Source organism: Echinops telfairi, unplaced genomic scaffold (assembly GCF_000313985.2).
Source record: "Echinops telfairi isolate 266 unplaced genomic scaffold, ASM31398v2 ScPeMD7_44;HRSCAF=162, whole genome shotgun sequence".
In the NCBI taxonomy this organism is placed as follows: Eukaryota; Metazoa; Chordata; class Mammalia; order Afrosoricida; family Tenrecidae; genus Echinops; species Echinops telfairi.
The window spans coordinates 6,703,041-6,715,934 of record NW_022103942.1 but is presented as its reverse complement, the minus strand read 5'-3'; the positions used below and the strand labels follow the sequence as shown (position 1 = coordinate 6,715,934).

The window sequence follows — 12,894 nt, the reverse complement described above, 5'->3', positions numbered from 1 at the left end:
CCAATGTCCACCCTCATCATTCCCTGGGGATCTTGCTCCTCCCTTCCCCTGCTGTTCTGCAGCACTCCCCCAGTGCTTTGCCTCAGTGTGGCAGGATCAGATTGGGTCCAATTCCCACACTGTGTCTCTGGTGTTGTCCCCCGCACGGCCATGGGTCAGTGAGGGGCATCATATCTCATAGTGTGGCTGGCCATGTGGTCCTCTCTGTGGACTGGCTGCTCTAATTGGGGTCATAGTCCTCAAGGCCTGGTGAGCCAGGATGTGCTCCAGTCTATGAATTATATTTGAATTTAAGGTCTTTCCCAGCTAAAACAACACCTATATTTCAATGTTATTTATATAATTGTAAGTAAGTCGAGAAGGAACCCTGGTGGCGTAGTTGGGCTACTAACCACAATGTTAGTAGTTCACATGCACCAGCTGTACAAGAGGGATGAGGCTTTCTATTACTAAAGATTTGCCGTCTTGGAAACCCACAGGAGTAGTGCTTCTCTGTCCTGCAGAGTCCACTCGAGTCAGAATGGACTCGATGCCAGTGAGTTTAGTTGGTCTTTGTTCTGGTAGAAATTTGGATTTAACATCAGGAAAGTAAATGATATCACTAAGCAAAGACATGTAGGGAAGGGAAGGACAATGAGACCTGTGCTCTGAGGTGCTCAACATTTAGAAGTTAAGAAGATGGGAGGACAACAAGATGAGAAGAACCACTGAGATCGAGTGTAGAAACAAGACAGTCTGGCATTCATGGAAACATAAAAAGAAACGGTTTCAAAAAGTGTGTGATCAATTGAGTAAAATGCTGCTGATAAATAAAATGAAAACTCAAAATGGAGCGTTAGATAAGGCAAGCTGCATAATTTTGGGGGGTCCAGTGCAATGAAAACATGGGAACCCTTGTTAAAAGTTATGAATAATTTCAAGATGGCAACAGCAGAGCATTATTCTAGGCATGAAATCTGTCTAAGCATTTGCACAGGTTGCATTGCTAGGAAGCTGATCCTGAGTTCCAGTTTTACAACATGAGGGACATTGGTGACCAAGGTGTGGAACTCCATTGCAATAAACAATTTAGCTTTTGGTCTTGATTACTGAGTGCTGGACCAGACGTGAAGTCAATTAGAGGGTCCTGACCAGAGTAACAGGGAACATGTGCAGTTAGATCTGCCTAAGTGTATGACCACGTGATGACAACAAAAACGCCTAGCAAGATGGACGCTCAAAGAACTTTTAGAGTAGAGAGAGCCAACAATTGCTCTAAGAGAGTAAATGTTTCTTTGGGGACGTGGAAACTGTGTAGAGATCTCTCCTAGACTTTATACGTTTGTATTTTCTGCTAGATAGCCCTTTTCATGGAGTTGGCAAGTGGTTCCCACCAGGCCAAAGAAACAGAGGGTGGGAGAGTATCCTCGAATCTAGCCCCAGCGGGTAGGGGTTGAGGAAGAAAACAGTTACAGAAAGCAACGGAGGTTTGAATTGATCAGCCGAGAAACTCGGGCTTCTGCAAAATACAGTTTGCTTGTGGAATGGGATTTACAGCTCACCATGTGTTGTTAGGGGTGGGTGAACTTAACCTCTCTTGACTTGTTTGATATAATTGGCACCATGAATAAGGCTAGTTAGAACCCTGACAATGTAGTGACAATTATACGAGCAGTTTCGATAGAGTTGTAGGGACAGCAGCCCTAAACAGATTGGGTACTAGAGAGAGTTGAGGAAAGAAAGTATTAGTATCATGTGTAGATGTAGATTGAGGAGCTCAGTCGAGGCCCGAATCCCACCTATGATCTTTCAGACCTGACTGCAAACAATTTCAAGTCTTTCTGGCAGGCTTCATAGGTGGAAAGCTGCACACCTTTCTCACATCAGGCAGGGTGCATAGGCAGTACATTGCTGTTTGGGGGAGGGCGTTGGAGTCAAGGACTCTGTCCCTTCTTCTTTTGCTTTTATGTCTGTGCCAGTTTGTATTCCCAGGCACTTCCATTTGGAGGACTCATTTTTGGAGTGCTTCAATAGATGTATTTCCTGGGCATCTCAGCTGAGATCTCCTAACTGGGGGCCATGGCAAAGGCATTTTATTTTGGATTGGGTTACTCCTTGTCCTGCCTTTGTAGTCAATGGAACGATAAAAAGTCAGAAGCCTTTTGTTTGAGGACCTGCAGTGACAGTTTCTCTCGGCAATGCTGATTCACTTAATTTTCACCTATGTCTTTTTCTAAGGAAAATGGAACACTGAGAGGTGGTGGCACTTTTGACCTCTCACTCCCACTGTTGATTGCTGTCCTAATTGACCACCTGGGTACATGATTGTTCCGTAAGACAGAAATCTCAAATGCAAGTAAAATTTTGCTGAAGGTTAGCCAACGACAGTTGCAGTAGTAAATTGAGAGGGAGCTGCCAGAAATGATGGCGTGATTCAGAAGAGGATGGGGAACAAGAGAATTAAATCATAGCTGATGTCAGATGGATCTTGCTTGGCTACAAGCAGAGAATACCAGAACGATGTTTACTTGTGTTTTATTGACTATGCAAAGGCATTTGGCTATGTGGATCATAATAAACTATTTATAGCCTTGAGAAGAATGGAAATTCCAGTACATTTCATTATGCTCCTGTGGAACTTGTACATGGATCAAAAGGCAGAACAAGGGAAAATTGCATGGCTTAAAATTAGGAGAGTTGTGCACCAAGGTTGTATCCTCTTTCAAACTTACTCAATTTGTATGCTGAGCAAATCATCAGGGACACTGGATTTTATGAAGAAGAATGTGGCATCAGGGTTGCAGGAAGGCTTATTAATAGCCCGTGATATGTAGATGACACAACCTTGCTTGCCGAAAGTGAGAAGGCCTTGAATCACTTGGTATTGACGATCAAGGATTGCAGCCTTCAGTATGGATTATAGTTCAATGAAAAGAACACCAAATACCTCACAAATGGATGAACATGATGATAAATGGAGAAAAGGTTGAAGTTGTCAGGCAGTCAAGAGATCAAAAGATATGTTGCACTGGGCAAATCTGCTGCACAAGACCCCTTTTGAGTACTGAAAAGCAAGGATGTTGCTTTAAGGACTAAGGTGCGCCTGCATGAAGCCATGGTATCGTCAGTACCCTCGTATGCGTATGAAAGTGGGACGAGGAAGACTGAAGAAGAATAGATCTGTGTGAACTGTGGTGCTGGCGCAGAATATAAAAAGTCCCATGGCCTGATCAAAGGATAAACAAATCTGTCTTGGAAGAAGTAAGTCCAGACAGCCCCTTGCCATTGGTCCTAGGAGCTCAGTCAGTGGGCAGAGAGGCATCGGCCACGCAACCAGCTTCAAGAAAGTTCTCTGAGCCCTGCTGTCCTCAGGCACCTGGCAAGCACCTTTCTCACAGCCAAGATGCTCCAAAGGAAGGCCTTCTTGGCGGAAAAGGCAGAGAAGGCGGAGTCTAAGAGAAGGTCAAAAATGGAGATGAAGCCCCAACAGGCAGCCAGGAAGGATAAATCCTCAGACAAAAGAGTGCAAGCAAAAGGGAAAAAGGGAGCAAAGGCAAAAGAGGCTGAAGTAGCTCATCACGAAACTAAAGGAGATTTGCCTGCTGAAAATGGAGAAATGAAAGGCGAGGAGATTCCAGCCTCTGATGAAGCAGGAGTAAAAGAAGCCAAGTCTGATTAATGTTTCTCTACCATGTCTTTTCATTGGGCCCTGTTATCTCCTTTCTCGTACAATCTCGAGGAATATTTTCATTGACTATTTTATAAATGCAAGTGTTTTAGTAGTTCTAGAAATATTTTTAAGCAGGTGGAAATCCCACTTCATCCCATTAAAAAAAAAAAGTAAATGCTTTTTTTAAAAGACGTGAAATCATTTACTAGTTGCTTATTTTCTGGTACAACCAGAAAATTGTGGGAATATTTGACTGTCATGGAATGGGGGCCAGGGCGCATTTAGTATCCCTAATACAAAACACATGTAGTGACAATTTGAAGTCACTGTCATGCGTTTGTATGACTTGAACATTTAAATTTTTGTTTCCATGTTATTGTTGTTGTTTTTAAATAGAATTATGTATTAAAACCATTCTGTCATTATGGTTTTCTTGTCAGAACTGTGTCCATTGTGTAACACCTTTGATTGTTGGAGTCCAGTTTTCCTGATTACTTTGTCCGTTTGTTTGTTTTATAAATCATTTTCTTGCAGACTCTTACAGCTCTTATAACAATCCACACATCAATTGTATAAAGCGCATTTGTACATATGTTGCCATCATCCTTTTCAAAACATTTATTTTTCTAGTTGAGCCCTTGGTATCAGCATCTCTTTTTTCTCTCCTTTCTTCTTCCACCCTCCCACCCTTGTAAACCCTTGATAAATTATAAATTAATATTATTTTCATATATTACATCATTTGCCATCTCCCTTCACCCTCATTTTTGTTGTTCGTCTCCCGTTTGCGGGGGGTGTATACATCGATTGTTGCCATTGGTACCCCCTTTCTCCCCCTACCTTCCCTCTATCCTCATGGTATCACTACTCCCATTACTGCTCTTGAGCGGTTTATCTGTCCTGGATTCTGTGTGTCGAGAGCTCTTATCTGTACCAGTGTACATGCTCCAGTCTAGCTAGATTTGTAAGGTGGAACTGGGGTCATGACAGTGGGGGGAAAGAAGCATTAAAGAAATAGAGGAATATTGTGTGTTCCATCGGTGCTATACTGCATCCTAGTTGGCTTGTTCTCTCCTTGTGACCCTTCTGTGAAGGGATGTCCAATTGTCTACAGATGGGCTTTGGGTCTCCACTCTGACCTCCCTCATTTGCATCCATATAATTGTTTGTTTGGGGTCTTCTGATGCCTGATCCCATCAATACCTCATGATCACACAGGCTGGTGTACTTCTTCCATGTCGCTTTTGTTGCTTCCCTGCTAGATGGCTGATTGTTTAACTTAAAGCCTTTAAGACCCCAGATGCTGTATCTTTTAATAGGCAGGCACCATCGACTTTCTTTACCACTTTTGCTTATGTATCCATTTTTTTTTCAGTGATCGTGTCAGGAAGGTGAGCATTACAGAATGCCAGGTTATTAGAACAAAGTGTTCTTGCATCGAGGGAGTACTTGAATAGAGACCCAATGTCTGCCTGCTACCTTAATACTTAACATTTAAATATGTGTACATACACCTATATCCTTATCATAATATATTAATATATTTACATATGTACATGCCTATGTTTATATCTCTATAATTGTCTTTTACCTCCTAGTTCTTTCTTCTATTTCGTTTTACTTTCCTCCAGTCCCACTATCGTGTTTGACCTTCATTCAACTCTCAGTAATTACTCTAGGCTACATTGTCCTTAATCAACCCCACCAGGCATTCTATGCCTTGCTCGCCATCGATTTTAGATCTTTTGTTTTTCCCTTGTCCGTGGATTTGTTGGCTCCTGATAACTTTGTTTTATGCTGTGAAGGGTTGAACATTTGAGTGTGTAGTTTGTGTGACATTAAATTGTGAATTAGTGGGACTTAAGATGTAACAGCTTATCAGCATTTGAAGATAATGGTACTTGATTGACTCTTTTTTAAAATGGACTCCAAATTTAAAGCTGGAAAGTCACTTGAATTTACAAATGAATTGTATCTACATGCCATTTGAGGATTTTGGTACATGCATTAAGAATTGTTTACAAATTGTTCATAAAGTACTGATCTCAAAACAACAAATAAAATGCCAGTTATAAAAGAAAAATAATATAGAAGTAAATCCGGAGTGCTCCATAGAGGCAAGGGTGGTGAGACTTAGCCTCACATACCTTGGACAAGTTTTTCAGGAGAGACCAGTCCCAGGAGAAGGATCACATGCTTGGTCAAGAAAAAAAAGGAAGGCCCTGAAGCAGATGGGGTGGCACAGTGGCTGCAACAATGGGATCAAGCATAAGAACCAATTTGAGGATGGTGCAGGACTCAGCAGGGTTCAGTTCTATTGTGCATAAGGTCACTATATGTTGGAACTGAATCCCTTGCCCCTCACAATAACAGCAAGATGTGTTATTATCCTAAGGCTGTCATAATAAAATACTACTGAATGGGCAGCTTTAAGGAGTTTTGGTGGCCAGAAATCTGAATTCAGGGCATGGATTCTAGGGGAAGAGGGAATTTTGCCTCTTCCAGATTATAGTAGTTGCCCACAATCCTTGGTGTCCCTGGGCTTATAGATTCATTTATTTTTACATGGAATGGTTGGTGTCTGTGTGTGTGTGTGTGTGTGAGAGAGAGAGAGAGAGAGAGAGAGAGAGAGAGAGAGAGAGATTGTCTTTATAAGATTCCACTTAGGGACTCACGAGCCTCTAATAAAACGATTTAAAAAAAAGAAAGGAAAAGAAAAACAAATAAATAATTTTTTTTTAATCATAAGCTGATACCAAGGGTTCAAGTAGAAAACAAATGTTTTGACAATGATGAGGGCAACAAATGTACAAATGTGCTTGACGAAATGATGTGTGTATGGTGATAAGAGTTGTATGAGACACCAATAAAATGATTAAAAAAAGATTCCACTTAGAAGGGATTAGATTTAGGGTCCACCCTATTCCAGTACAGTCAGATTAACTTAATAAAAGGAACCCCTTATTTCCAAATAGGCTCATATTTAGAGATACAGGAGTTAGGACTTGAAAATATCGTTTTGGGAGAGCCAATTCAATCCAAATCAAACTGTACTCCCCTGGAAGAGAATGGTGAGTGAACAAATAAATAGTTATACAAACATTTTAAAGCAAAAATGCTAAATGCAGTGAAGTTATTTTTTTACAGAGGAATGCTAACCTTGATGTGAAATGAGAAACCTCAAGCTGGGGTTTACAGAATTTTCAAGCATTATGGTCACCTACTTTGATAGATAAAAGAGAGTATTTGATTTGTAGCCAGAACCACTTTTTGAAAAGATTAAAATATGCTATTATATATGCTATACTTCTGAAAAGAATAACAAGTTAAGAATTTTCTGTTTTTAAAATGTTTATTATTCTTTTCTCATAGCCAAGGCAATATATCTTCATCAAAGAACAGTTGAGAAATAAGTAATATTATAAGGAGTAAAATAAAAGCCACTATCCAGAGATGCTCTCAGTTAACATTAACATTTATCTTTTTTCCCCCCAGTGATATAGCTTAAACTGAGCTCATTATTTTAGTATAGTTTTATACTTTGCTATTTTTGTTCCTTTATATTATAAGGACTCTCTCTGTTGTTAAAAAATGGTTCTACAACATTCATTATAATGGCAACAGTATATTCTACCATATGGGTGTATTGTAATTTATTTAAGCATTTCTTTATTGTTGGTAATTTGTATTACAGATTTTTTGTGGCTAATCTAAAAATATCATGAAACAAATGATAAGTTCTGGTCATTATTTTTTCATCAATTGATCTTTATGAGCTTAGAAGAGTGGAATCGGCTGGCAGTTATCAGTTTCTCCCCCCCCTCACCCAGGTCTTTGATATTTCACTCTGCACTATCTAAAATAAAGTTTATCCCTTTCCTTCTAAAGAATAATTTCAGGGAGGCAGTCTACATTTTTTAAACATCTGAGCTATGGAGAAGACAGATTTTTTGTCTCTCTCTCTTCTCTTTCTCTAATCCTTTAAGATAACACAGCAGGAAGAAAACACTTGAAAGCAAAATACTGGCATAAAAGCTACACAATCTTTTTTAGATAACACCACTGCACCTCTTTTGAAATTGGACTCTACTTGTAGTTTACATTTGGTTACAGCTGAAGTTCTTAAGAGTCTATGAAGATGGAAGTAATGTGGGGAGATAAGAGTAGACACCTACTACTTTTCTTGTCTCTATTTCTATTTGCAGGTGACTTGGAAATTCCCAGATTAGAGAGCATAACAACTTGGTATTAAGGAGCATGAAAATTCCCAGAACACCTGTTTTAAAACTACACTGTTCTGCTGATGAATTGCCCAAGCTTTTAAAAATGATTCATCATTAATCACTACAAAAATAGGCTTAACAATTCATAAGCTCAAAAATAAGACTATTTTATCAGCTCCATATTTATTAAACCATATTACACTGACTACATTTGGAAAGAGAAAATTAAAAATGTTCATCCCTGAAAATGACATGTCTCCAGTGCTCTAGTATATCCATTAAAGTGACATTTATTAAAAGAAGAAATATTTGTTAATATTTTCCCAAAGGAGACGAACATTTATAGATCTTTTGTCTGTATGCTATGTAGATCATATATTTAACTATACAGAACTATGTGGTGCTGTACATCCTGGATGAGAGTATAGTTTCTTTGAAATTCCCTGTCACTTGGGATTATTTCAAAGTGTTCCACATCTCCATTTCTCAGTCACAGATGAGAACACTGAGGCCAGCATGGTTCAGTTGTGAGATCAAGGTCACATCTGTGCTCAAACAAAGCTTTGAGGAGAACTAACAGACCCTAGGTTTCCAATCTGTTGCTGAGCCAGTGAGTGAATCTGTCAGTGTTTTTCGGTTACTGTGCACTTCAGCTTTGCTGTTCCACACCTGCCTGGGGTTCATCCTAATCAGTGTGAAACCAGGAGTTTTAATGGGAATGCCCACAGGCTGGCATGTCTTTGCTCATGTGCTTTAGAAGCATGTTGTGTACTAGGGAAGCTGTAGGCTGGGAATAGATGAACACATAGGGCTCTACAGTCCATGAGCTTAGGGGCTAACACTTACTGGAAAAAATCAGCCTCTCTGAGCCTTAGCGCTTTCGTATTTAAAATAGGAATGACTTAGTTTGTATATCTGAGAATTTTGTAAATGTTAAAGGAGTTAACATCTCCATGACACTTCTTATCATCCTTGGCACATTTGTTGTTGTTGTTGTTAGCTGTTCCAGCTCATAGTGACTTTATATTTGCTATAAAGAAACAAGCATACTATTGTGCTATCAAAACATTAGATTATGGATCCATTGTTTTCCTCTGTGGAGGGAATTTTAAAGATTATTTCTGTGTTTTCTATTGTATGAATGAAGGAAGCATTGAGAGCCAGGATTAACATGGTAGGAGTAAGAATCTTGAATGTAGTTATTTTTCCAGGGACCTAAAATATGTAGCAATTTTCAAAATGAATTCAAAGTTACCCCAGGAAAAAAAGAAACAACACTAATGGGCAGAGTTTCTTTCTTATGCTTCCATTTCATTAAGCATGAAACTCGAAAGATAAAAAGTGTTAAGAGTAATCACCCACTCATTTGACTGAAGCTCCCTCCTGCCACCCTGGCATCTAATTGCTTCTTGAATAGTTCCAGAGAGTTGCTTTCAAAAATGTGACTTTATGTTTCTAAAAGCATTTCCCATATCTGTGACAGGGAAGGATAGGAGGTTACACAAAATTTACACTTGCTCTATGGCTTAAAATGCAAATGTTGCACACAACAGCCTAGCATACATTGAAACAAATAGCAGGTCTCAAATCAGAGTGAACTCAACCACTTTATCACTGCACCTTGCTGTTACCCGCCTTGGACCCTGGGTAATTTCTCTTAAGGGAGAAAACGTCGGAGCGGCAAGACATAGGATTAATTACTTTAACCTACTTCTGTTTACGAATGTACAGTTCCTGTGGATCAGTCTCAACCCCACTGATTCTGAACAGCAAAACTGCATAATTTAGGCTCACCCACTAAGGTCCTGTCCTCATTACTGCAAACTAGACTACGAACAATTCATTTCCTGACAATGGCCTTTTACTGGCCAGTGTGATATTGTTTCAAGATTGTATTAAGACATTCTTTCATTTATTACCAAAATACTGTTTTTGTATCAAATAACCAAACAATTTCAGAGTATTTAAAATTCTTCAAAAGCAAGATCTCCTAGGATGGTTAACTAATGAATAAATAAAATGTCAACTATAGAAAGGTGGCAAGGAAAAAAATGCCCTAGCCAAGGGGAAGATCAGTTAACGTCAGCATCTTGTATGAGGTGTGTGTTTATTCCCCTTGCCTAGAAAATAACTAGAATCATCAGAATCTAGAATTGATTGTGGTCCATGGAAGAGGCATCTTCTCTTTGTAGAAAAAAAAAACTTGGGGAGAGGTGTTATTAGCTGCCAAATGATGGGGCTCCTATGCGGACCACTGGGATCCATAGAGTGCTCATTGTCTGCTTTTTGGAAGGGGATACATAGCAACCCGAATGCTACCACTGACAGACTGGTGGTCGCTGTGCATGACGGATGCAACTGACCGAGAATGGAACCCAGCGCTCCCATGTAGAAAGGAACTATTCCACCCTGATCCGCCAGATAATACACAGGGGAAGAGCAAGGTGTGTGGGTTTAAAATCCCAAAGCTTGACCAAAAATACAGGGGCCTATTTGACAATAAGAATGCAGCTGTTAAGTGACAGGATTTACAGTAAGCTCCTGCCCTCTACATAAAATTTCCCACACCTTTAGCTGGAGTCCTAAATTCCATCAGGAATAATTAATTCCTATGGTTTGAAGCACAGTTCCTCATTAAAATATGAACCCCTTAGGAGGCATGATTGTTATGCTTTGGGCTGCTAACTGTAATGTCAGTAGCTCAAAACCTTCAGCTATTCCTTGAGAGAAAGACACAGCTTCCTTACTCCTGTGAAGAGACACAGTCTTAGAGACCCGCAGGGGCAGGTCTACTCTGTTCTGTAGGGTTACTGTGATTGTGAATCAACTTGAACTTGCTGGCAGTGAGTGAACTAAACCCAAAGCATTCTTTTATTTTTGTAGGTACTGAGCTACTAGGCACTTCTCAGCACAGAGATGGGTGGAGTATAGAAAGATGAAAGAACACCAGATAGGAAAAGGGATTTGTAATTGTAAGGATGTAAAGAGTGCTTTGAAGAGTGTGTGGGGGAAAATGGAGAAATCTGATGGTGGAAGATCATTCTTCCAATATTTCAAAAGAGCAAGTGAACTTTGTGTGGGGTTGTCTTTTAGATAAGAAGGGTGGACTGGCCTGGCAGCCTTGGGGAAGGTCTTTTCGAACAAGGCAAGCTGATTATGCACATATGTGTTGGGGTCAGGGCGAGGGTGGCGTTCTTCTTTTTTCCATTTTCAAAGATTTTATTGAGCTATAATTAACATATACCATTCAATTGTTCAATCATATCAAGAAGGGTTATGCAATCAATTTTGGAACATCTTTTTCCTTATATCCATTGCTGTTGACTTCCCATTCCACGACCCCCCTTGCATATCCCCAGGCAATCATAAATCCAGCTAAGGTATTCAGACATCCACCCATCCTGGTTTCCTTATACAGATAAATATATAAAACCAGGGCAAATAGACAATAAGAATTCATCAAAAAAAGGACCATATAAACCAGAAATACCTCAATCTAAGAGAAATCAGAGAATATAAAAACTTAGGATAAATTCACATTGTGTCCAGAGGGAGATAAATGACAAGGTGTTATAGTCCAGCCTAAGCACAGTTGACAAAATCCACTTTGCAATAGTCTACTTGCATTGGGGACTCAGGGAGTCTCAATGCAGGAATCCTGCAAATGGATTTGGGGTTTCCACTATCATCTATAGCTTTCTGGAAATGTGGTATTTAAAATTTAGTCACTGGTACCATTACCTCCTTGAAGCTTGGATCTTATTATTTAGGATCCTTGGGTTGCACAGTTATCGGAGCCTTGCCATGTTTCCATAGAACTTGGATGCACAAGACACTGCATGAATGGGCCTGTGATCTTCCTGTACCCTACTTCAACTTTTGGCATGATTGGCTTTTGGCTGTGCGAGTCTGACGAGGGCTCTAGCTAGCTTTGGACCCATGGACTTTGAGTTGGTCTGGGCTGGGATGCCTTCTTGATATAAAATTACCTCTTGATATAAGTTTCTTTTTTGTACATATATAAGTGTCCCTGATCTTGTTTCTTTAGGCAACCCAGGCTAACACAGGTTCCTTCTGATGTGCTCTATGAAGGGTGTTTTGAAGGACAGAGTCTAATATCCGAGTTGCCTATAGCACATTGCCTGGGTCACCAGAGGTGGGCTAGGATCTAAGTCAAAAGTACCCAGTTAGGAACATCTTCAAGCAATGTTAAGCATTTTGCCCAAAGTCAGAGTGCCCCACCTGGCCCACCCACTGTTGGAAATGCAATTGTCCACTCCAATACAGGCATGACCCCCAACCCACCACCACCTTGATCCAGTCTCCCACTACACTTCACTAATTACTCTTAAAGCATTGTCTGCTAATTTGGGGTGACCATAGAACACTGCTGTATAATGGGAATTAATTGGTTTACTTTTTCTCCCCCTGATACTAGATACTGTCTGCACCTGTAGTGCGGCCACTTCTCTTGAGGCAGTTTTTAAGTTGTTCTAATGAGAGGGTGATATATGTTTATGGTACTAGGTAGGCACACTGTCTCATTGCTTGGGGGACAAGACTAGAAATTGCAAGACCTGGTAATTGGAGCCTCTTTTTTTCTTGTTTTTTATCCTTATCAGAGTGGGCTCATACAATCTTTATAATTTTGTGGTTATTCATGAGAAAATTGGGACAAAACTTAAGGGTTTATATTGTATGGCATACACAGGCTACCACATATTATAAAGGAAGCACTCACAATGGAAGAAAAAATTGGTGACTGGGACTTGTTAAAAATAAGACACTTATAGACATCAAAATATTTCACCAAAAGAATACAACAAGAACCAATAGATCATGAAAAAAACTAGCAATGACACAATGGACAAAGGACTAATCACTAATCTACAAAATATATAGAACTCTGCAAAGTATCAATAACAACAAAAGAATCCAATTAAAAGTTAGGCAAGGGACATGACATAAAATTCACAAGAGAGTACACTTGAATGGCTATTGAACAAAAGAGGAAGTGCCTAT

General features: G+C 39.8%; 1 protein-coding gene across 1 annotated transcript; it reads left to right on the top strand.

The window, feature by feature from the left end:
- The first annotated feature begins 3,382 nt into the window (after nt 1-3,382).
- On the top strand, nt 3,383-3,658 carry LOC101648893 (non-histone chromosomal protein HMG-14-like). The gene has a single exon (XM_045290582.1). The coding sequence runs from the start codon at nt 3,383-3,385 to the stop codon at nt 3,656-3,658; it is 276 nt and encodes a 91-aa protein (XP_045146517.1).
- The last annotated feature ends 9,236 nt before the right edge of the window (nt 3,659-12,894 follow it).

What these genes read in the sequence shown, in the direction of transcription:
- LOC101648893 (XM_045290582.1), top strand. Translation starts at nt 3,383, where the DNA reads ATGCTCCAAAGGAAGGCCTTCTTGGCGGAAAAGGCAGAGAAGGCGGAG.